General features: G+C 34.9%; 1 protein-coding gene across 3 annotated transcripts in view; it reads right to left on the minus strand.

Annotated features, from left to right (window-relative positions):
• TANK (TRAF family member associated NFKB activator) overlaps positions 1-26410 on the minus strand; it is a 93571-nt gene that overhangs the window by 18694 nt on the left and 48467 nt on the right. For all 3 annotated transcript variants that reach the window (XM_019457602.2, XM_019457595.2, XM_019457588.2), the window contains exons 3-4: positions 14595-14703; positions 13463-13581 (exon numbers count right to left, since the gene is read on the minus strand). In XM_019457602.2, coding sequence (XP_019313147.2) covers positions 13463-13581; positions 14595-14703 — 228 coding nt within the window. The remainder of the gene's footprint in view (positions 1-13462; positions 13582-14594; positions 14704-26410) is intronic.

Raw genomic sequence — 26410 nt, forward strand, 5'->3', positions numbered from 1 at the left:
GGGGCTCCTTCCCTCTCCCTGGTGGCTATGCTTCTTCTGAACTCATTCTCTTTCCTGATTCTTCCAGCCTGAAGGATGGTGGGCTTTCTATTGGAATTTCAGTCACTGCAACTATGGCCATTCTCAGGACAAAACTATAGAAAACTGAGAATTTACTCTGAACTGATTACTTGCTCCACATTTTGACTCCTCTCTAAAGTATTCAAAGTTCAGTGTCTAGTTTCTCAGGGAGTTGTTCTTGTATATGTTGCTAGAGTTAATACTGTTATTTGTAGAGGGATGGTTAACTACTCATTCTTCTATAACAGAAGCTCCAACTAGCAAACTCAGGGTTTGTTTGTTTTTAATCCCTTCATTCTTCTGAGATTTACCATGGTTTTCCAGAGATGTCTTCATCACTAATCCAATGGCTTCTCTTAAAACTCTCATTTTGTTCACTGCTCATTTGACAGTATTTCACACTACTGACCATATCCTCCTCCTTGAAACATTTTTTGGCTACCAGTATAACATGCTATTTAGGTTTTCTACTTAAAGTTTGATATTTTCATTGGCTTCTCTTCCTAGGCCATAAATGTGGGCATTCTCTAGGGTTCAGACATGGGTACACTGTTCTTCTCTCATTATATACTTTTCTTATCATTCATTCTCATGTCAATTCTATTGAGTATTCATTTCCTACAGTCTGTATTTTCAGGCCTACCCTCTCTCTTGATAACCACTCTCATCTCTTTTGAGCCAATGGATTTTCACTTGTTCTGTTATCTACTGTAGACAGAGTTTTAAAACCTAACCTAATTACCTTTTCCTCAAATATAGTTCCTATTTCTAATCTTCATTTTCCTTTTTTTTTTTTTTTTTTTTTTTTTTTAATATAAGGCTGTTCTCCTTAGCATCAAAAATCTTAGGGCAAGATAAAATCTTAAAGAAAGTGAGGTAAGGCTTTCCTGACATAGCAAAATCCAAAACAAAACTGTAGGTCTGACAAAGGGCAATAAAATGCCAAGATCTATTATCTTTCTTATGTCAAAAAAGAATAGACATTTATCAAAAAAGTAGGAAGGAGAGAGTTTTAGATTCAGCTTTTGAAAAAAAGTTATTACCACTTTGTCCTTAGGACAAGAGGCGAAGCAAGAGCTAGGTGTAGGACTTGGGACTCCAAGGCTGCAGCATGGAAAAAGAGGAGGAGAGAATGTTTAAACAGCTACAGCAAGAAGGAAAGCAAGAGTTATCATGGCTATTTGGCCATCCAGCATAAGTTAATTTCAAATGACACTTCTGGGGAATATGGACAAGTCAGTGAGCAACATTATGTGGATGCAATGTGTAGGGAAACACACTGTCCTTAATGTTAAATAGTGAAGAGCAATTAGGGATAGAAAAACTGAGTAAACCCATCCAATATGGCCGTTATGGAATTACTCAGAGGAAAACTGAGTTGGAATACAAAAATCACACCACTGCTGACAAAATGGGAGAGAGAAAATAAAAGACACCCATCTTTGATAGAAAAAAATTTTTTTCAGAGAAAACGTCAGGTTTCATAACATAGCAAGTAAGCAGCAGAGTTCAGAGAGTATAACACATTAGGTACAAATGAAAAATTGGGTGAGCCTTCCCTGCCTCTCCCCCACCAAATTCTAGAAATACCTCAAAGGGGACTACAAATCTGGTAAGAAGTTGTTAAAATACAATATTGGGAAAAATGCTAGCTAGAGATTCTGCGGTTAAATGAAGTGAAGTGGTTTTCTTACTGCTGATTTCAGATCCTATAATGCATTCTTATGTCTTTAAAATTCATCAGAAAGAGTACACAGTATGCAGCACTTTACAGGTCTGGGGTTCTGTGGAACACTTCAGGAAATGTACCAGGTACCACACTATCTTTTAACAGATGAGAGTCAAAATTCAGTTTGCTCCAGACTTAATATATTAGGTATAGCTAAGTAACTGGGAGCAGTTTACAGATATCATGACTTAATGTATAAAGATGTAGCTCTCTGGGCTCAGACCTAGTTTGCAGTGACATAGCTAAACACACCAAGGTCGGAATCACCGGTAAATATGGGACACGTTATGGTGCCTCCCTTGGGAAAATGGTGAATTAGACTGAAATAAACCAGCATGCCAAATACACGTGCTCCTTCTGTGGCAAAACCAAGATGAAAAGATGAGCTGTGGGGATCTGGCACTGTGGTTCTTACATAAAAACGGTAGCTGGTGGTGTTTGGACCAACATCACTTCTGCCATTACAGGAAAGTCAGCCATCAAAAGACTAAGGAGTTGGAAGACCGGTAGAAGCTCCACCATTTGAAACATTGTTAGCCTATAATAAATGGGTACTTTATGTAACAACAACAACAAAATAAAGTATAAAGATGTAAAACAATTAGTTACCTAATAAATGTGAAAATGATGAACAAGCAGTATGACTTCCATACATAAATAAGGGTTCCTGAGGGGATGTTAAGAGTATTCTTAAAGTATGACGTTTTTTCAATAGAAGGAAAAGTAAGTAACTTACTGAGAAAAAGGCAATATTTTTCTAACAGAAAATTATAATCTAGTAAAACAGTGGTTCTCAAAATAAGGTCTAGGATCCCTGGAAGTCCTGAGATTCTTTCAAGGGATCTACCTTTGGGAAAGAAATCTACCTGGGCCCTGAGTGTCCCTACATTTTTGCTGTGTATGCCAAGAATACAAGGCTCTGATTGTTCTTTACCTGGGATATTTCTGAGGACTGTGTTTGCAGAGGGCAAACATGAAAGCTAATGTCTCTCTTGGACAATGAGCATGCTACTTACTGCTTGCTGTAAAATGACCCATCTCCCAAGCTCAGTGTTCCTTACTTTTAATGCAACCCATTACATATGTAGGCATCCATCTGGGTCTTACCACGTTACCCTTCCCTCTTTCCTGGAGGGACCAACACAAATAATAATGCTCTTGCTGCTTATGTGCTGTGTATAACAAAGATTTTTTTCTGATTCAAGAGCCTTGTGTCTTATTACAGCATCTCTGAAGCAGTAACTGGCTAACTTACTAGCTTGTGGGTAGCGTAAAATCAAATCCCTGACCCTGACATATATGGCGTCAACTATTATCACAGTACTATTAGATGTTATTTGTTTTTTTTACTCTTTTGATATTTATATTGATGATGCAAAAGCAATGGTGAGTAAAACTGCTAGTGCCTGAACATATCAAGGCCATGACACAAAACTGGAGTTACCGTTCTCTTTAATGCCACATACTCAGTAAAAAAAAAAAAAAAAAAAAAAAAAAATCCTTGGGGTCCTGAAATGTCTCCTTGATGAGATAGTAAAAATTATTAATTTTATTAAATTTTGATTCTAAGTTAATAGCTTTTAAATACTGTGTGAGACAAAATAGGAAATACACACAAAGGACTTCTATCTCATACCAAACTACAAGGGTTGTCTTGGGGAAAAGCACTGGTTCAACTGTTTGAGAGTTGCAAGCTGAACTAGTCACTTTTTTAATGGAACACCATTTTCACTTGAAAGAATGACTGACATGCATGCTATGGTTATTCAGACATTCTCAAAAGCAAATGAAGTTAGCCTCTCACTTTATAGAAAACTGACAAGATTTGTTGTCCATGAAAAAAAATTTTAGAAAGTGAAAATGAAAATCTTGGGAACTGTGTACCCCTTATAGTAAGCTTGACAATTGCCCAATACTTAAAAAGACTTTTATGATGAGATCAGTGATGATGTTAAATGTGATTTTTAAATATCATAAGTCAACATTTGCAAGATCTGCATAGCACAGTGAACCAGTATTTTTCAAATGACCGATTTATGATGCTACAAAATCATATAGGTAAAAGACAGATCTAAAGATAGACAAGATAGACCTCTGGCTTTTAATGCAGTAGAAAAGTTTGGGGCGCCTGGGTGGCTCAGTCGGTTGAGTGTCCGACTTCGGGTCAGGTCATGATCTCACAGTCCGTGGGTTCGAGCCCCGCGTCAGGCTCTGTGCTGACCGCTCAGAGCCTGGAGCCTGTTTCAGATTCTGTGTCTCCCTCTCTCTCTGCCCCTCCCCCACTTGCACTCTCTCTCTGTCTCAAAAATAAATAAACATTTAAAAAAAAAAAAAGAAAAGTTCATTGGTTTCAGCTTTTATATTGCAATTGACACTTAAACTACTACTTACTGAATTTTGGTATAGTATCAAAGGAGAACAGCCACAATTTCTAAAAAGGTTATTAAAATATTATTCTCTTTCCTAACTACGTATCTATATGAAGCTAGATTTTCTTCAGATAATTCAACCAAAAAAACCAAAACAATAAAAAAACACAACAAATCACACCAGGTCCAATGCAGAAGCATTTTATAATGTTGGAAAACAAATGTCTTCAAAACGGATTTTGAAATTAGGATGACAGATAATAATATGAGAGAAACTAGATTGTTTTGGGGGGCTAGTCCTAACCTACTGAGGCTGAGAGAATAGACTTTCATGCCTGGGTCAAGAGAAATCAGGGCTGAACAGAATATACTAACTCTTGTTTTGTGGGCTCTGGAGAAGAGTAGAGAAAAGAAAAATGGGAAATGCGAGGAAGAGCCTAATAGGGGGAAATGAGGGGAGAAAAACCATACCAGAAATAATCAAATCTGCTTAGAAGCCTGGGAAGAGAATTTAAGAAGTGATATGCCACTTCTCATTTTTTTCTCCCCTTAAAAATTATTTCCAGTATTATAAAAACAAAAACTCTAAAATGATGTATTGAATTAAAAAAGAGACCCAGAACAGGAAAGGGTTAGGATGGATTAATAACTCAGATTTGGAAACAATCAAAACTGCAACAGAAGTTTCAATATATTGAAATATTCAAAATAGTGAAATGTTTGGGATATTAATATATATTTTTTTTGTTTCTTAAAATCTGTGATATATTTATTATAACACTTTGGGAAAAAACTCTGAACTTTGATGAATGAGCTGACTCAAGAGGATTTTTCTGCCTTCTAATTATTATTCTACCAGATAATCTATAAACAAAAGCCGGTCTCCAAAGAGGAGTAATACAGAAATGTAATACTTTGAAAGAAGGTATATTCAATCCAGTCTCTAGAAACAACTTAGGGGAAATAGGACATTTGCTGTGACTGAGAAGAGGTGCTCACATACATTTCTCCAATACTACATAAGCCTCAGCTTAGGCTGGCATGTGCCATTGTATAGAGGGTACATCCCTATTTTTATCTAATAAAAGATGATAAAAAGAGAAGCTTGAGCATTAAAATATAGTCATTTTTTTAACAAAGTTGAGTAATGAACATTAAGTGAATTTATTTCAAGTTCCTCTCTTAGAAAAGGTAGTGTTTAGACAATGTAACCAAATTTGACTTTTCCCACAGAAATCACTTGATGGTTACATATCTTGACTAATGGTCTAATTTCTAACTTTCATTCAAATGAAAAAATATTTATCATATACCTGTATATGACAGTCTATTTTTTCCCAATAAATATGTATATTTTAAATCAGTTTGGTACATGATACAGATTGGTTTTACAGTTTTTAATGGACTAAAATAAACATTTCTAAATATAGTAGTGTCTGCTTATGTAACAAATATCTGTAAAGTAAAATAAGATATTTGAATAGAACTACATCCACATGAACAAATAAGAGAAGAAAAAGCTGAAAAGGTTCCTATATACCTTCTGGATTAAAAAAACACAAATTATTAATGGTTGAAGATAGTAAACTGCTAAAGGAAGGGGGAAACAGTATGCAAGTTCTATTGTAAGAACTCTTCGTGCAAAACTTAACTGGTTTCATATTATGGTTTTGTTGTTAGAGCAGTATTCAAAATTACAGATGAAAGGCTTTAGCAGCTACACTTTCACAAAAACTGCTATATGCATTGACAGAAACGTGTGGCAAGGTATTCATAATACGACAGTCTATTATAAAGCTTTTATAATGCTTATAAAACCAGGTACTTGGACAATATATGGCAAGTTGGCCAACAAACATAGTTGAAAAGACCTGCAATAGAAAAAAGGAGAAGCTGGGGCACCTGGGTGGCTCAGTTGATTAAGCATCTGACTCCTGATCTCAGCTCAGGTCATGATCTCACGGGTTTGTGAGATCAAGCCTTGCATCTCTGCGCTGACAGCATGGAGCCTGCTTGGGATTCTCTCCCTCTTTTGTCCCTCCCCCGCACTTGTGCAAGCTTGTGTGTGCACTCTCTCTCAAAATAAATAAACATTAAAAAAAAAAGGGAGAAACTATAGGGGGCCTAAACTCAGATATAGATCCCTAAGTGGGAGCTGCATCTGAAATCCATAGTATATGACAAATGAACACTGCAAGGATGGGGATACCATCTAAGACCTAGACTTGTGAGGCCAGTTTTATAAGTTACAAAAGTTCAGAAAGTAAAGCAGCATTAAAGTTCATACACTGTCTGTTGAAACTGTCATGCATAACAACTGGAGGAACACACCAATGCCTCTCAAGGACCATCCATAGAATAAGGTAACAAAATAGTAGGGAGCATTCTGTCTTCTGAAGCCATGATTATGTCATTTTAAAAGGGTTATAGTAGGGGCACCTACTATAGTCAGGTAAGTGTCTGACTCTTGATTTGGGCTCAGGTCATGATCTCACAGTTTGTGAATTCGAGCCCCATGTTGGACTCTGCGCTGACAGCATGGGACCTGCTTGGGATTCTCTGTCTCCCTGTCTCTCTCTGTCCCTCCTCTCTTTGAGTGTGCTCTCTCTCAAAATAAATAAATAAACTTAAAAAAAAAAAAGCTTATAGTAAATGAAATTGATCTTTCAAAATCGTCAGTTTTACCTTTCAGTTATGTATGTATGCATGTATGTATGTATGTAATCCTGCACCCAGTGTGGGGCATGAACTCATGACCCTAAGATCAAAAGTTACACACTTTACTGACTAAGCCACCCAGGCACCCAGGTTCAGTTTACATAATGTTCTCCAAAGTGGTCTTGAATAATCTGAGCTCGTATCTAGAAATTATTCTTTTCCCATTAAAATCTTGCAGAAAATTAGGTTTTCATACCTATGCACACAGTACCAAAACATAGGCACATAAGAATATGTTTTCTTTTCTCTCCTTGAACTAAATGTTGATCCCCTGCTCAAGCCTACCTTTTAGCTCACTGGGAATTTTATTTTTAAATTAAGGTCCTATATGTTTTATCTGTACCATAAAATTATAATTAGCATTTCATTTTATCATATAATTAAGACTTCACATTGACTTACAATGTTTGCTAATTGCTTTGGGGTCCAAATCTTTGTTTCTCCAATCAGACTACATGGCTCCTTAAAGTTAGAGACGGATCATGTCTCATTCTTTTTTTGTACTCCTGTCAATGACTAGCAAGACTAGGCAAATAGGAGTTCAACAAATACTTCTTGTCTAAGTGATTGACAAGTGAATTTTTAGACATCAGCTTTCTTCAAACATGTCAGAGCCTCTATATTCACTAGAATTACCAGGTACAGCACATCTTATTTCCTTAATGTTAGCACTGATGGCAGCTCCATGGCTACATCACTGTTTTACTCTTCAAAACCCACAAAATCTTTGCTGCTCCTTGATGCTACCGTCTATCTACCGATCTAATCACAAGAATGGCGACATGAGGGATGGGCCAACTGTCTAACTGGCATCTTTCCGTAATAACTGCATTCTTTGTATTTTTACACTTTTGCTTAAAGCATGTAACTCAGATGAAAAAAGACGTATAAAGAACAAATGAGAAATACATACATAAAATCAGAAACAAAGCAGAAAATCAGCTCTTTGGACACATGATCTCTATGTTAAAAAACAGAAGTTCAAATAAACTCGTATTACACTTTGCATCCTGGATCCTAGACTCTGAAATGACCTTACAATATTCAGTAACGTTGATTTTGGTTATTAAATCAAAACTTTAAGCCAGCATCGACAATATTTCTTTGTTCTTCCAGTGGCTGGCAGTGTCAGGTACATAGCAGTTCAGTCACTGGACGAGTGAGCGAAGAAAATTTACCAGTATCACCAAATTCTTCTATGTATTCAATATCATCACTCCCTATACATTTTCTTGCATCCCAACATTCTATCTAGACTCTTGTGTAACTTCCAAAAAAAATACTGTAGGATAGAAAGATGAGGGCAAACAATTTTTGTCAAACCCTGGACACCTAGAACAGTATTCAGTTTGGCAACTGAAGTGCTTCTCAGAAGCAGTATTATAAAAATCTCTTATTTCCAAGATCTTAAAAATGATCCAGGATATTACAATCCTAGTTTTTAAAAAAGTGAATTAAACAATGCCACTTTATATCTACATTAAGAAACACAATTTGTTATTTAAATAACTGCTCTCATGACATATGCTACTGTGTCTGACAATGGTGTTCTATAAACAAGAGATAGTTTTGTCAAGAATAAGTGTGTGCATTTTTGTGTTGATTTTCTACATATAAATATTTTCAATTTTCAAAACTGGTTATAAAAAAAGAAAACGTAACAACAGGCAATAGTTTCTTGGTTCTCTAAAACACTGCTCAGCTGTTCTCTGGAAAGTCTACATTCACGTCAGAATTTTTGAAATTGTTTTTTTTTTTAATTTTTTTTAACATTTATTTATTATTGAGAGACAAAGAGAGACAGAGCATGAGCATGGGAGGGGCAGAGAGAGGATGAGACACTGAATCTGAAGCAGGCTCCAGGCTCTGAGCTGTCAGCACAGAGCCTGACGTGGGGCTCGAATCCACAAACCGCGAGATCATGACCTGAGCCAAAGTCGGACGCTTAACCGACTGAGCCACTCAGGCGCCCCAGAATTTTTCAAATTGTTAAGATGAGAAGCTATGATATTTGTTTCTTCTGAGATTAACACTGATAGGATTCAGGAAGCTGAATTTACTATTAAATTCTGCCAAGGTCCTTGACTTTTCATTAGTATTTATCACATAAATCAAATACTACACACCACAACCTGATCTATGGTACCCTCTCTGTATGTCACAATCTACCATCCCGTGATGCTTTTAAAATACATGTACAAAATCTCTGGTACTCCTCCTTTCAAGAAGAGGAGCGTATTTCCTTGCCTCTGAAGCACTTTGTGACTTATTTCTAATGAGCAGAATAAAGTGGAAGTAAAGGTATGTGATTTTTAGAAACTAGGTCATGTAAAGCACTGTGGCTTTCTTGTTGCTCTCTTCTCTTGGATCACTTACTCTCTTACTTTGAGGAAATTATTGGCCAGGTTGTGAGAAAAGGCCATGGAGATGTCTCCTGCCAACAGTCATTTGAGTGAGCCATCTTGGATGTGGATCCTCCAACCACGCCAAGCCTTCAGATGACTGAAGCCCTTGCCCACATCCTAACTTCAGTCAAATAAGATCTTGAACCAGAACTACCCAGCTAAGTCACTTCCAAATTTCTGACCCACAGAAACTGAAATAATAAATATTTGTTGTTTTAAGTTGTTAAGTTTGGGCATAAAATTCAGGGTACTTTGTTGTATGATAGATAACGCAATGACCCCTTTGCCAAAACCGTATCTCCTCAAGAAAGACTGTGCAAACTATGGTGGTATATGAGAAGTGAAATTCAGGTTTTCCACTAAACTGAGTACTTTTTCTCTAATGTCTCTAAACTAAAGCAGAGTATTAAGGGTCACCCAATTATACAAGCTCTGCTGTCGTGACTTCCTTATGTCCTTTTAGAAGTCGAAGAATTCTTGCATGTTCTTTGTGGAGGAGTACCATGAACAGAGGCTGATCTACAAATTTCATGTTTCTCAAATAAAATTTTCTAAAAGGGCTTTTTTCCCCTCAAATACCCTTTTTCTCTGCTTTTTGTTTCATTTTCCAGGGCAGCCTGGCATTATGGCATTATTTCCTCAAAGTAAGAAAGTAAGAGATCCAAGAGAAGAGAGCAACAAGAAAGCCACATCATTTGCCATAATGCCATAATGTCATTTGTTGCTGTCAAATATCCTAACCAAATCCTGAACAAAATAAATAGTCAAAAGAAAACAAATCCTCAAACAACTCACCAAACAGAAGGAGGAAAGGACTGTGAGCGGTTAGCAGTAGCTTCCTTGTGTTATTGGTTCAAAGCATTTCTATTAGCTTATTCTTTACAGAGCCTAGGCCAACTGATTGGGAACGTGATTTCTAGAAATTGTTTAGTTTTTAAAAAGACTAATTACATAAAATTATATTGGAAACAGAAAAAAAGTGAATTGTACCATTCTCTTAGCCATTTGTACATGCTGCCTTTCAGTTTCTACACGTACATGCACACTTTTACAAAGCTGCAACTGACAACCAATATGCAATTTTTCATTTTGGAAAAACCCTGATACATCCAAAATCAAAATTCTTTAGGAAAGGATTTCACTTGTATTAACTAAAACTGAATTGAGTTTCAACTGCTTAATTGGCCAGTATTTTTCTAAATAAGGCCTATTTTTTTTTACAATATACAGCCAGCTCTCAAATATTCAATAAATCCAATTCCTTCCTTCTTTTGGAATATATTTCTTCCTTTTAATCTGTTGCATATTTAGTGCTCATTTAGCACTTTGACTCTAGATAATGATGAGAAACCGGAAATATAAGAGTTAATTTTATTTTTATTAAATAGTTACAGTATAAGAAGACTGAGTTGATGAGCTATTCCAAGTATTAAATATGTAGCTGTCACATAAATGTTTCCCCTATTAGTAAAGATCATTAAGAGAACTCACTAGATTTATATTTCTCACTTTATTTTTTCCTCTATTGTCTGTTTACAAATAAAGTCACAATTGTGCAACATTATTAATTCTTTGGAAATAAGCCATCTCTGACATAATTTCTATTACTTACACTTAATGTAAGCCAGATATCCAGATAGTATATATTTTATAGACAAAAGACATCTTATAAAAATAAAACGAATGTAATTTAAAAAATAATTCAGAGGAAGGTTCCCACTGAACACTTACTGACTGAAAAATAAACCCTAAACCTTTCATAAACAATGACAAATTACCCAAATATAAAATAAATGAAATTACTAACATATCTAAGAGCCTTTTATACCATCCTGTTTGTTCTAACCAAGATTAATATTTTCAAAAATGCCTTCTGTATATTTTGAACTAGAGATATTTTATTATCTTCAAAGAAATGTTATAACTGGAATATATGTAGGAATTTTGATTAAAAATTGATGGTAAATAATCACATTTCAAAGTCTTCAAAACAAGGGGCACCTGGGTGGCTCAGTTGGTTAAGCAACCAACTTCGGCTCAGGTAATGATCTTGTAGTTCCTGAGTTCAAGCCCTGCACAAGGCTCTGTGCTGGCAGCTCAGAGCCTGGAGCCTGCTTCAGATGCTGTGTCTCCCTTTCTCTCTGCCCCTTCCCTGCTCACACTGTCTCTCTCTCTCAAAAATAAATACTAAAAAAAATTTTTTTAAGTAAAAGAAAGAAGTCCCCAAAACATGAAAATGGAATGTAAATACTGTTTACTTAAGCACTAAGTTTATGTGCTGCCATTTCACAGTAATTCAATTATTTTATAATGCACTATAATAGACCCAATCATAAAATTGTATTTCAGAAGTCAGAATCACTGTTTCTGAATTTTGTCTTTTGCAAAATAAACTGAAACATATTCCAGTGCCAGAGTTTCTTGTGTTTATCAGCATTTTTAGATAAATGGAAATTGGAGTGAGGGTGAAGAGAGCTGAATGATTCAAATAAAAAAACAAGATTGATTTTTAAAAAAATGAAAGGGGAGATACATTAGAGAACTTCTCATTCTATTTTTTATATATATATTTTATATAATTTTATAAATTATATAAATTTTATAAATTTTTATATATAGAAAAGTATTTAAACTGGGTTTCTCATATTTCATGTTAAATAAAAACAAATTACAACAGTCTTAGTTATGGGATCGATAAATGAATAACCTTGGCACACAAAGCTAAAATCTTCTACCATATTTAGAAGAAAAGAAATAAATATAGCATTCTTGACTTAATTGGTCTTGTGGATGTTAAGAGTCCTCATTAGTTAGGAAATCTTATTTTATTGAAAAGCTATTTCATCCTTCTAAAACCTAACTCATTAAAAAATTCCTTTTTAAACACACATTTCAAGGATTCATAAAAACATGGAAAATAATACACATCTATGTATCTAGTACCTTGACTTAACAAGTGTTAACATTTCACTTCAGTAGTTTTCTTTAAAAAAAGAAAAGTTATAGATACAACTGATCTTTCATTTTATTCCCTTCCCAGAATCAGAGACTCTTCTCTCCCCAACTATGGAGGTGATCATTTTTCCAAGAAAGTTGTGGAACGTTCTTGTCCATGTTTTTATACTTTTACTACATACTTGTGTTTTTAGAAACAGTGTCATAATATTTTATATCTGAAAAAATTTACATAAGTCATTCCCATTTTATCATTTTGTAATTTCCACTTTTTGTTCAATACTGTTTCTGAAATCTAGGCATACGAATATATAAATGTTTGGTTTTTAGAACAAAATTTTAGAAAAATTTTAATTTTTCTAAAGTGTTTCCTGTAAAGGTGTACTGTTCTGCCACTGATGGATGTTTAATTTGTTTCTAACCAACATCCTTATACATGTCTCCTTGCACAGATATGGAACGTTCCTTCTTATATTGTTTCAGTGAAGACTTTTGCCGAACTGGTTAGGTAGATTTTTTAAAAAATTAAGCACAGGAAATTGAAGAACAAACTAGAATGTTATTTTCTAATCCAGAATCATCTGTGCCTTACTACCTACCTTAGTTAAATGTTTTATTTCTTTGTGATATAGAAAAGAGGATACTAGGAAACATGAACCCTAAGCCTTTATTTTACCTGGAAATAGTGCTTCTATTTGAAATATGTAAGTCATTCGTTTGTGTACATCTACAATTTGTTTAGAATTCCAGTGGTGGATCTACCGCAGGAGAACAAAACAAAGAAGCACATGTGTTATGTGTCAGCATTTGAATGTTGCTTTTTGAAGCAATGGTAGGAGTGAAAAAAATCTCCTCCACCTTCTCCCTTGCTCTCGCCCACCCAAATTCGATAGAATACTGACTGAATAATTCAGTAAGTCTGTGGAATCCAATTTCTCATTTCTTATTTTCTTAAAAAAATTTTTTTTTCAATGTTTATTTTTGACAGAGAGAGAGAGAGACCAAGCACAAGTGGGAGAGGGGCAGAGAGAGAAGGAGACATAAAATCTAATAATGAAAGCAGGCTCCCAGCTCTGAGCTGTCAGCACAGAGCCCGATGTGGGGTCTGAAGCCACGAACCACGAGATCATGACCCGCGCCAAAGTTGGGCGCTCAACAGACTGAGCCACCCAGGCATCCCATCACTTCTTATTTTCTTTAAGGAATAAACCAGCAGTGCAGTCTACCTTTAATTCTTTTTCTCTTGGTATTCCTGATTTTACTTTATCATGTGGCTGATCAAGAGTCAAATTATTCTTTCTTGCTTCACCGTCTTCAAGCAGAGGAACATAGCCAAAACTGTTATCTGCAAGACAAAAACCTCTTGGATATAAGTAGGATATCCCTGTTTTTGGTACCAGCTGAAAAAATAAAAACAAATCAGAAACCCTAATTTTAAAGAAATTTTAAACTATGAGTTTCAGAAATTCTTAAGATAAAAATTACCTTGACAACTTAAATTTGCCCATTTAGATTTTTTCCATTCCCACAAAACTCCTACACTCCCCAAATCAGTGGTATAAAAACTATGTAGAATCTAGAAAACTAGAAGCTCTTTGAGGCCTACCATCAACAAGCAGGATTTTCAGGTATGCACTTCTTGTTTAAGACAATCATTTGCATAACTACTCCATACTTATTATAGGAAAATTAGAAAATGCAGACATACCAAAAATAAATAAATAAATAAAAGCTGCTCACAACCTTTATGACCTGTGAATTATTCCTGTCAAAATTTTAGTTTATATTTTATCACAGTTTTTCTTTTCCAATACATATCAATTCATACAAGAATCTTTTTTGTTGCTTTGTTCTTTTCTATATATAATGAACATGTCTCATGTTAGTAAGTTAACATCTATTATCATCACTTTTTCTACACAGCTGATGATTATATGAAAGACTATAATTTAACTGTTGAACATTTCATTATATCTAATGTTTCATTATTAGAAGTTATACTGTGATAAGCATCCTTACATATGTATCTTTGAGTATTTGAACACACATTTTCTTATGGCATATGGTTAGGACTTGAATTTTTTGTTTAAAAGGCACAGACATTTAAGAAAGCTTTCACTACTTACTGGCGAATTGCCCTCTAAGAAGTTTTATCAACACAGAGTTCTACAAGAATGTTCATTTTCCCACACCCTGGCAAGTACTCATTTCATAAATGAAAACATGTAACTGCACCGCAATCATTAAAATATCAGAACTACTGAGAAACAATGGAGAAATAAAATAGAAACACTTGATTTCCATCTTTCTGTTCTTCAAGAGGTTTAAGAAATACGTAAAAAATAAATATGAAGATACCTTGACTGGAATTCACAAGAAGTAACTGTGATTTCAGCTTGTCAATAATAGTTTGTTGAAGTGACAGCTGTTCCTGTTGCTCACGTATTCTCTGCTCATAGTTCTCAGTCTGTGGACATAAAAACCATTCAGCCTTGTATTTACTGACAGATGTGTGTACATACATCTACTGTCCATTAAGAATTACATATAGATATGGTTTGCCCTATTGCCATTTCCCAGGTAGTGAGCATGTTATTTGTGAGCCAAAAACTGGATCCAACGATACAGTAATAATCATTATAAACATCACTGACTTAAAACACTGTAAAATTTAAAAAGTCACTTTAATTAGAGAAATTTCAGTTAATAGTTCAACTCTTGGTCTTTCAGTTAGGATAAAAATTGTAATTTAGGATTCAGTTCTTAATGGCAGCAACGAAAAAAGCATGAATGACAAAATGGATTCATTCTATCATTCTATGCCACTGTATAAAAATACCTGTAACTTAAAAAATGTTAACATTTCACGTCTCTTAAGTAAAAACACTTTTGAATTTATACTTAGGGTATAAAATCACAAAGAAAGTAGCTCTGACTAAAACCCTATGAAAATTAAAGGAATGAGTACAAATTACAAAATTATACTGACCAAAAACTTATTTTCTCAGATTAAGTTTTAAGAAGCAAGAGAATATGTGCTTAATCCTTACTGGATATCTTAAATATCATAATTTCCCTTATATTTTTAATCCATTCATCTTGCTATTTTATTGCAGTGGCTGTGAAAATTACGCAATGAAAAAAGACAGCAGTTTGCATTAGAGAATATAGATGTTAACAAACCTTCAAGCAAATTTGAAAATGCTACATTACAATTACCAAATTAGTACAAAGTCTTAAAAAATTATCACCAACAAATAACAGAGAATTCTTTATCAATTTTTATCACTGGTGCAACAATAAATGACTAAATTGTAAATTCCCTGAATATAAAAGAAGGTCCTAATAATCTTGGAATGTCCTTCAGTACATACTAAGTATTAGATTTTGAATTTTTTTTAAATTCAGAGTTCAAAATTAATGAAATTATTCTTTTCAGAGACCAGTAAGCTTAAAGTTCTTTATAAATTATATAGCGGTTCCTAGATTCCCAAAATATATTAGCTTAGGAAATTAAAGCAAAATACCACATTTTGCCAAACAAAAGGTGAAATTTTATAAGTAATACACTTCAAAGAAGAGTAACTGACAGAGCTGATAAGTAACTTAGGTGGTTCATTTTCTTTACATGTTGCCTGAGGGTAGTGTTATAGGACTTGATACTCCCATTAAACTTTGCAAAGTAACTTATACATAGGAGATATTTAGTACATGCTTGTTGAAAAAAAAAATAATGGAAATAAAGAATCCAAGTTAAAAAAAAAAAAGGAATCCAAACTATTATTGCAAATAGAAGAATGTATCTTGTTAATCCATATGGATCACATATCCTACGATTATGAGTCTCAGAACTAAACCTTAAATACCAAAATCCAGTCTAGGGCCATGCCTCTCAGGACAAGACATCTCTTTCCTAGATAAATTTATGCCCAAGTCCCTAGAAAGAGTGAGTTGGCTGACTGCAAGGAGGATTTAAATGTCTATAGCAAATTCTGTAATACCTAAATTTACCTGGGCTGCACAGAGCTACCAGGCTGAGGAATCAGCAAACATGCTGATGTTACTTCCTCACTATCTACTTCTGTGTATTTACGGCTTTTTCCAAAGAACTCAAAGCTCTTCATAAATACTAACCAATAATTGCCCATTCTTTCATCACTATGTTTTGATAGGTAAAAATATTCTATTATCCAGACACTAAGTAACCAGTATAAAAAACTTAGCAAGTTAGAGATAGGCCCAGAATGAGTGTGTAAGTGATTCAAACTTCAGCCTATTCTCTTTCTACTATATATTTTTTCCCCACCTGCATGGAAAACCAAAGGACTCGTATTTTCTTTTGGAACCAAGTCAGAAGGTTCTGCCAGGTAATATTCATCTTTTATCTCTGGCTTAAAAACATACTTTAGCATACCTGCATATAAAATATTATAATAAACGAATAATGCTGAAAATGTAGTCACCGGATGGGAAAAATCAACAACTTTTTCAAGTTAAAGTTTTGAACTATTTCTTAAACCACTTAATAAAGTACTTTATAAACTCAAGCAAATTCTGTAATAAATTAAAAACTGATATTCTGGAAATACAGCAGGGGAAAAGAAGAGCAATGGCCCTTGTTCTCTTACTGCTTTTTCCACATACTTAAAGCAATTATAGTATTCTAGTCTCATTATCTATACTTCTGATTTCACTTTAGACTATGACCTCTTCAAGAGCAGAGACTATTTTCTTCTGGTATCTCTAGAGTATAGCAGAGTGGCACATTTTGAGATGCTAAGTATTAGTTGAATAAATAGACTTTAAGTTGTTAATTAAGTTGTTAATTATCAGAGAAATAGACTTCAGAAATAACTTAAGAAGTTACCTGAAAGAATGGAGAAAGGCTTTGCTTATACTTTATAAGGGAAACAGGAAAAATAGGAGACAGGTCACTAGGTGAATAAGAGAAAAGGAAATTAAGTTTGAGAAAATGGGTGCAAAAGATAGGCAATGTCTGAAGATCTTTTCTTTCTCTTTTTTTGGGGGGGGGCGGGGGGAGAAAAAGGGAAGCTTTTACCATCAGAAAAAAAGGTACCATTTCAAGAAAAGAAAATACATACTCAGAAAATAGTATAAAGATTTTGACCACAAGGCTACAAGATGGAGAGTCCACAAGAAGATACTGATTCAAATTCAGAAATAACCAGTAGAATTCAGTTTATTTGTTATATTTGGAAACTGAAACAGGAAGGTTTCTTTCCTTTTTATTAAATGCTTTTTGTTCACTGAACAGATCTGAATAAACTTATAACCTGAAAAGTCCTTTTAAAAGGTCAGATAATTGTTGCACTGTCACAGTATTTTTTAAAAAACAACACAATTACAAACCAAGTACATTCCAGCCCGATCAAAGATCCCACAAAACAGAAAAATCACTAACAACCACATTGAAAATGTACAACAGCAATGTCTTGTCAACACGTCTGTACAGAGCACAGACATGACAGCTAAAACAGACAGAAGAGAAGATGCTTTTGACAGCCAGTGTGTGTGAATGATTCTTTGAGTCAGATGGCAGCAACAAGTTACCAACTAGGAGATCTGCATGACAACTAACCATCCATCTGTATCAAACACCATCTGGCCAAGATGACTCTGGCTTCTGTGTATTTGACACTCCTTCCAATTCCAAAGACTAGCAAAACAAGTGGTCTACCAGTATCTGAAGAGGTAAACAGGTACTTAGGTATTTGTGCCATAATGCACTCTGTATTCTTTCTTAGTGTTCAAAAGCAAAGCTGAAAACAATGCTGATCAAGTATGGTATACATTTTAAATTTATTAAAAATGGTTGTCCATACATGCCTTCCTTGATTATCATAAACAAAGCAAAAAGATTATCTTTAGAACTGTCCCTTTATCCAGGGAAATTTCAATCTACCTTTAAAGCTAAGGCAGCATATTCTCTATAATTTTGGATATACAGCTGCTCAAGTTTTCATGTGTTTTATAAATATTAAAAGAGTTCTATAAATTGTTTTTTTCCCTATTGCTGACACTGAAAATTCTCATTTTTAAAATATTTTTCAAAGCACTTATTTCCTAGATGAGGGAAAAAAGTTCAAGTACCCTTACGTCATTGATGATACTTGCTAAAGGTCAAACATTATCTCTTTTCATCCTTAAAAACTAATCTCAATATTCTGAAAAATACCACTGTTTTCCTCCAGGTATAAGAAGAAGAGGAATTTAATAAATTGAATGGATTAAAACAAAAAAGAATCTCAATGTAAAAATCTTTCAGACTGTTCCAAGATTAACAAAGAGAACAAAAGCTTTGTAGAACGCTACCACAAATGTTCTCAATACGGAAGCTCCACAGTTCTTGAAGGAAGACAATTAAATAATAACTGTCTCAATACACAGCACTTTGAACACAAACTGTTTTATCTTGAAACTCTGGGTAAACTAAACATCAACTTCAAGTTAAAAAAAAAAAAGATTGTATAGGATTAGCAACTCAGAGATCCTGATTTATACAGCCTATTCTTCAACCATTCTCTGCTATATTTTCTTATTATAACTAGGTTATAAACCCTGCCCTCCCCCATCCTCCTGGCATCAAGTCTTACCTAGACCTGCAATTTGACAGACCAAATTATCAATGTGAATATCTACTACTCAGTGCTGCCACCAATTTCTCAGCATGCCAAATGGTAAACTATGACAAGCTATTTTTATTTTGCAATCTTGTGTTTTGGTTCTGATTACTTATTAGCCTTTTTGAGGTTTGGTTTCTCTCTTCCTGAAATGAAAATGGTATTTACTTGAAGGACTGAAGGAAATGACATGTATAAATTATGTGGTACATACTAAGCTCTTTGCAAATGTTAGTTCCTTTCTTTTAATAATGAGCAAGGTATCTACATAATACCTGTTACCATAGCATGTAGCTCTATTACCCCTGAACATGGACAATTTGTCACCAGACTTACCACACAACTTCCCCATGCTCTAAGCCAGTTTTCTCAGTCTTTCTTCTAGTTCATTGTAACCCAGGATTCAGAAGTTTCTTTTTGAGAAAGCAGTATGGTACCTCCATTGAATCAAAAACATTCTGTCAAGCAAAAAAACTAAGAGCCCTGGTTGTTCAAAGTTTACAAAGAGAAAAAATAGTCAAAAATGATTACGGAACCATTAATGGCTGTTAAAAATTACAAAAGTGGCACATTTGTTGAGAAAATGCACAAAACAAAATGTCTACTATCACTACCACCACAAAACCCCACATGTACAAGGTAAAGAGTAAGTCTTTCCCTTTACTATGCCTTTCATTCCTCCTCAGAGGTAACTACTGATGCTTTGGTCTATATCCTTTGGGAACTTCCGTGCACATGTATATGTATTCTACTTCTTAAAAACTGTGAACTGTTCCACAATCAAAATTTTCAACAATACACGATCATCATATGATCATTTCACCGAATACTTACTATGCACCAAAATCAGAGACCTTTATTTCATTTTAGCTGTTAAACTGACTAATCTTCTGAGGCAGTTATTTCCTACATTTTACAGGTGAGAAAACTGAAGCACAAAGAGGTACAAAAAAACCTGGCCAAAGTTTCTTAGTAGGCAGTGGAGCTGGGATTTTAATCCAGGTTTTGCCTGACCACCAAAGCCCAAGACCCTAAATAACCACCATGGCAGATCACGTGAGTATATTTAGCAAGGTATATTCTAGTATATTGTGCTAGTATATTCTAGCAAGGTCCTCTTTTTGCTATATAGGCTCCCCTTAAGCAATATCATCCCAAGTGGCAGGTTATACTCCAGACTCTCAAATATCTCCTTCTAGCCCAGACTTCTCTGGGATTTCTAGGTCTCTCTTCTAGATCTATGTCGCCAAGTGCTGCCGGGAAAGCATTTTAAATTTTACATATTCAAAATTGACAATCTTTTCCCTCCAACATCTCCTTCTCCCTCCTACCACCCCAGCCCCTGGGAAAATCAGGTCCTTTGCATTCCTTCTTTCAGTACAGGGCACCACTATCCATCTGGAAAGCTATAACCATCCTTGACATCTACTTGTTCTATAGCCAATCCATTACCAAGTGTCAATTTTAATACTGAATATCTCTCAAATTTGTCCACTTTTTTATCTTCAATGTAGCCATCACCATTCAAGCCATCACATCCTTAATAGACTACTGCAATAGCCTTACTGCTCTCCCTAAGTGTAGCAGCCAATCCACTGTCTAAACTGCAGCCATTATGTATTTTGCAAAATGCAAATATAATCATAACACCCACTGGGTTCTCTCACCCTTCCCTCATAAATGTCTTAAATGGTTTCCTAATGTTTTCAAAATAAAGAATCAAAAATCCTCAACATGGCCTCTAAAGAGCCTACATAGTTTTGTCCCTGATTCTTATTGCACTTTTCTCTTATACTTTCAATTCTTCAGGCCAATGAGTCATTGTAACACAGTTTGTTTACTTGGAAAGTACCTCAAACCTGTCCTTTCAAAAATCACTTCATAAATATTATCTTCTCTGATCTCCTAGATTAGGTCAACTCCCTAACAGATGTTCTAACAACAGTTTACTTTTCTTCCTAATACTTACCAGAGTTTGAAATTTCACATTTATTTAAAAATAATTTTTTAAATGTTTAGTTATTTTTGAGAGAGAGAGAGAGAGAGAGAAGGGGGAGGGCAGAGAGAGAGAGAGGGAGACACAGAATGTGATGCAGGCTCCAGGCTCTGAGCTGTTGGCACAGACCCTGAGGCAGGGCTCGAACCCACAAACCGCAGTATCATGACCTGACTGAAGTCGGCTGCTTAGCCAACTGAGCCACCCAGGCACCACGAAAATTCACATTTATGAGATTATTTGACTAGTCTATTCTTTACTAGATGTGCCACCATTCCACGAAGCAGACAGCGTGTATGCTTATCATGGTGGACCCAGTACTTAGAACAGTTCCTGACACAATATACTGAGTAGGTGCTCACAATATCTTTGAATGGGTATCATAATTTAAACATTCCTAATTATTAACATAACTTCTTGAACTTCTACCTTAGCATGCCTGTCTAAAAGTTTTGACAGAACGTATTTCTGGAAATAAAAACCTGGAACAAAGGATACAAATATTTTAAATTTTGATAGGTAGAAAATGAGTCTATGGCAACGTACTGACAATGTACAATAGAGGAAATAAAACTTCAGTCAGAAACAGCAGAAGCACCTTTATTCTAATACCAGTAGCTTCCGTAGAAAGAAAGAAGAGTAAATTGCTCCATTTCCACTGACACTTTACACAGAGATTTTGGGGAACAAAGAAAGGAAAAAAAGAAGGGTGGTAAACAATGAGGCCATTCACATCTTAAGTGAAAATAAAGGATTTTTAAATAAAGTACTACCTATAATAAAGGCACATTATGCTTTAGTAAACATAGTCTACCAGCTTTTACAGGTAACATAAGCCTGACACTTTACATTTCAGATGGGTCAAGACTAGCTCTAGAATAAAGCAATCTGACAACACAGTCCTTAATGGTTTAACATTGTTGTTGGAAAAATGTTTGGCTCTATAATTTATGACAATAAGTGCACAGTCAAATTTAGTCTTATTTGAGGCCTTCATCATTGACTGACTGGTTAGTGAGTGAGGATCTTTACTTAGCAAACAGGATGGTTTTAAGTATTCTGTATCCTTCACCTTTCTTAGCAGTACAAAGAAAGGAAATTTCGTTTGTAAGCATCTGAACTATCTTATAATTAAGGAGATTTTTACCTTCCCACATAAGACATTGTTGATTTTTCACTTTTAACCAAGAACAGGCAAGAAAAGACAAATACATTTTTTTCCACATTTCTCTTTCAACAAAGGAGATTTATATTTTCTTTTTACATAATGCAAAGATCTTGGGGAAAGCAGGAGACCCGCTCTAGGAAGTTTTCTGAAACTTAATCATTTATGAATACTGTAATCTGATTTTTAAATGGCAATCAGTTTTAAAATTTTCAGATTTTTAAATTACTTATTACTGATACTTCTCTTGGAAAGATGGTCAAATAAGCAATAGAGGGTACTTAAGTCTTTATTAAATATATTTGGTTTCTTCCACAGAACGGTGGCAGAAATGGATCAGAAGCAACTTGGTATAAGTAATACAGTCAATTAAATATTTAAGTCCACATTATAGACTCTTGTGATATTTGAAACCTTAGCCTAGTTAGTCAAAATGTGTGGCAAAGACTGCTAGTTATTCCCTCATATACCTTCTCGGTTTTTCTTTTAGTAATATAGACTTTTACCTGTGCACATGGTCATCCAGCTAGAGAATACATTTACTAGCCATATGACCATATGACTAAGTTCTGGCTAACAGGATGTGAACAGAAGTGACCTGTACAAATTTTGGACCACATTATTAAAAGAAAGCTGTCTGCTTTTCACTGTTTCTTTCTGTTCTCACTGGCAGGGAAATGTTAACAAGTAGAATGGCCGCTGTGATTCCAGAGGGGGAAACCGTATTTTAAGGATGGTAGAGCTGCCCCACTATCCCTGGCTACTCTGGACTGTTGCACGAGAGGACAAACTTTTATCTTATTTAAACACAGTACTTCCTGGTCTCTTGAATTAGTTACCCTGTACAGTAACTGATTCAAGGACCAAGCCAACTCTACCACTGTTCTATTTAATAGTTTCTTCTCTTATTCTGTAAGCATATTAAAAGTTGCCCATGTTAGGGGCTACTATGATCAAAACATCACTCTACTTTGGAAAAAATCAGAAGACCTCTTAGCATGGGTACATATGAATGCTTATACAAGGCAACAAACAGAAGAAGCAATATCAGATTGTGAACCCTTTAAGTGTATGATCTGTTTTATTTATCTTGTAATCCCTAGCATTTATTATGTACCTGGCACATCATAAATTGTAGAATGAATGAAAGAAATACGAACAGTAAGCCTTATACTCCCCAGCTTCTTTTCATAAGAGATGTATTAAACACAAAGTAAGGATTTATCCAAGAAAATAGGAAGCCAAATTAGATTATTCATAGTAATGGGAAGAACACTTTGAGTACCTGGAATGGGCTGTGATTTGCTAGGTTAGTAAAATAAATGTGGCCTCTGGATTTAGATAAACCTAGTTTCAGTACACATTCTGCCACTTTGCATAAAAAAATTAACTTACTTCTGAGTCTCAATTTCTTCATTTGAAAATGGGCTAACAATGCTTACTTTGCAGAGCTAGGAGGATTTACATACAAAGTTATTTGATACTTGTAAAATTTATGGTCAAATCACAGTTCTACCACCTTTATTACTCATTAGATGTGTGGTTGTGGGCAAGCTACTTCACCTCTCTGCACTTTCTTTTCCTCATCTGAAAAAATGAAAATAATACTTCCTCACCAGATTTGTATAATGATTAAATTAGATGACTGTATAAAGCACTCTGGTAAACATAGCTTTGATAAATCTTAGTGATGATGATGGTGAAGATAAAGACATTTTTGAAAAAATTTAACCTTTTACAGATCAGCACCATTCCATTTAAAAAAATATGATTCACATGTTCGGAAAGAATATATATCACATTACTAACAATGCTTACCCTTGGAGAGTAAGGGAAAAGACAATCACTTTACGTTCTGTATATCCTGAATTACTTGCATTTTTTTCAATAAGCATGTGCTGCTTTTGTAATTTCAGCCAGCAATATTTTAAAAATCACTTACTTGCCCTTATTTGTCTTTGTTTCCTTCATTAATTTGTAATAGTTGGATGTCTTTGCTTGACCGAATGCTTTTTTTTTTTTTGACCGAATGCTCTTAAATGGATGTAGCACACTGACTTCTTAAAGAGGAGTCTTTAAAATTTTATTATTTTTTCATGTAAGAGACAGAGAGGGAGAGAGAGCACATGTGCATGAGCAGGGGAGAGGGAGAGAGAGAATCTTAAGCAGGGTCCACACTCAGCATGGAGCCTGATGTGGGGTTTGATCCCACGACTTTGCGATCATGATCTGGGCCAAACTCAAGAGTCAGATGCTCAACCAGTGGAGCCACCTAGGCCCCGAGAAGAGCCTTAAAGTGTACTTCTTCACAGAAACACTATGAGAAAAACTGGCTTGGAGTATGGACAACTAAGTGGTGAAAGGCTGGTGAGTTTGTATAGATGAATAGCATAGCAATAAAACGTATCTAGTAAGAGAATCTAGGCCACACCAGTTCTTTTCTTTTTTTGCAACAGATTTTTTAAAGTTGTGGTAAAATATATATGTACAATTTGCCATTTTAACTATTTTTCAGTGTACAGTTCTGTGACATTAAATAACACTCACAATGTGGTGTAATCATCACCACAAACTATTTCCAGAACTTTTTCATCTTCCTCAACTGAAACTCTGTATCTTTTAAACACTAATTCCCCATTCCCTTCCCTCAGCTTCTAGGAATCACCCTACTACTTTCTATCTCTATAATCTGACTAGGTAACTCATGTAAGTAGAATCATACATAAACATGTCCTTTTGTGACTAGCTTATTTCACTTAGCATATCTTCAAGGTTAATTCATGTTATACTATGTGTCAGAATTTCCTTCTTTTTAAAGGCTGTATAAATTCCATTATATGTATATATTGCATTTTGTTTATCCATTCATCCATCCATGGACATCTGGGTTGCTTCCACCTTCTGACTTACAAAGATTGCTATCAACACGGATGTTAGGATGTACAAATATCTCTTTTGAGTCCCTGCTTTCAATTCTTTGGGGTACATAGCCAGAGGTGGAACTACTAGGTCATATGGTAATCCTATGTTTATTTTTTTGAGGAAATACTATACATTTCCCACAGTGGTTACACCATCTTACATTCCCATCAGCAATGTATAAGAATTCTAACTTCTCCACATCTTTGAAGGAAGTTGGGTATGAAGTTGTATCTCATTGTGGTTTTGATTTGCATTTCCCTAACTGCTAATGATGTTGAGGATCACTTCATGTGCTTACAGGTCATTTTATAATTTCTTTGGAGAATGTCTATTCATATCCTTGCTTATTTTTTATTCAGATTATTTTGTTGTTGTTGTTCAGTTGTAGGAGTTCTTTATATATTCTAGATATCAACTCCTTATCAGATATACAATTTGCAAATACTTTATTTTTTTAATGTGTATTCATTTTTTTTTTTTTTTTTTTTTTTTGAGAGAGCGAGCAAGCAAGTGCTAGTGGGGGAGGCGCAGAGAGCGAGGGAGACACAGAATCTGAAGCAGGCTCCAGGCTCTGTGCTGTCAGCACAGAGCCTGATGCAGGGCCTGAACCCATGAACTGTGGGATCTTGACCAGAGCCAAAGTTGGATGCTTAACTGACTGAGCCATCCAAGCATGCCTGTTCTCTCACCTTCCTTGGGATGCCTTTTCACTCTGTTGATAGTATCCTTTGATACACAAAAGTTTCAATTTTGATGAAGTTCAAGTTACCTAATTTCCTTTTGTTGCCTGATCTTTTGGGGTCATATCCAAGAAATCACTTCCAAATTCAATGTTATGAAGCTTTCCCCTTATGATTTCTTCTAAGAGTTTTATAGTATTAGCTCTTGCATTTAGGTCCTGGTTTGAGATCATTTTTGTATATGGTAAAAGGTAAATCCAATCCATGAGCATGGAATTTTCCACCATATGTTGATGTCTTATTTTTCCCAGTAATGTTTTGTAAAAGTCCGTCACCTACTTGGTTAAGTTTATTCCGAAGTATATTATTTACTTTGATGATATTGCAAATGAAGCTTTCTTAATTTTTTCACACTGTTTAATGTCAATGTATAGAAATGTTATTAATTTTTGTGTGATTTTGTATCCTACAATTTTGCTGAATTCATTAGTTCTAACAGTTTTGGTGAAATCTTTAGAGTTTTCTATATATAAGATTAAGTTGTCTGCAAACAAACAATTTTACTTCTTCCTTTGCAATTTGGATATTGTTTTTCTTGTCTAATAGCTCTGGGTAGTACTGGAAACAGTACTATGTTGAACAAAAGTGGCAAAAGTGGATATCCTTGTCTTATTCCTGATCTTAGAAGCCTTCAGTCTTTTACTATGGATTATTATGTTAGTTGTGGGATTTTCATAAATGGCCTTTATTATGTTGAAATACTTCCTTCT

This window comes from Panthera pardus, unplaced genomic scaffold (genome assembly GCF_024362965.1).
Source record: "Panthera pardus isolate Hobbes unplaced genomic scaffold, ASM2436296v1 HiC_scaffold_10, whole genome shotgun sequence".
NCBI classification, from domain to species: domain Eukaryota; kingdom Metazoa; phylum Chordata; class Mammalia; order Carnivora; family Felidae; genus Panthera; species Panthera pardus.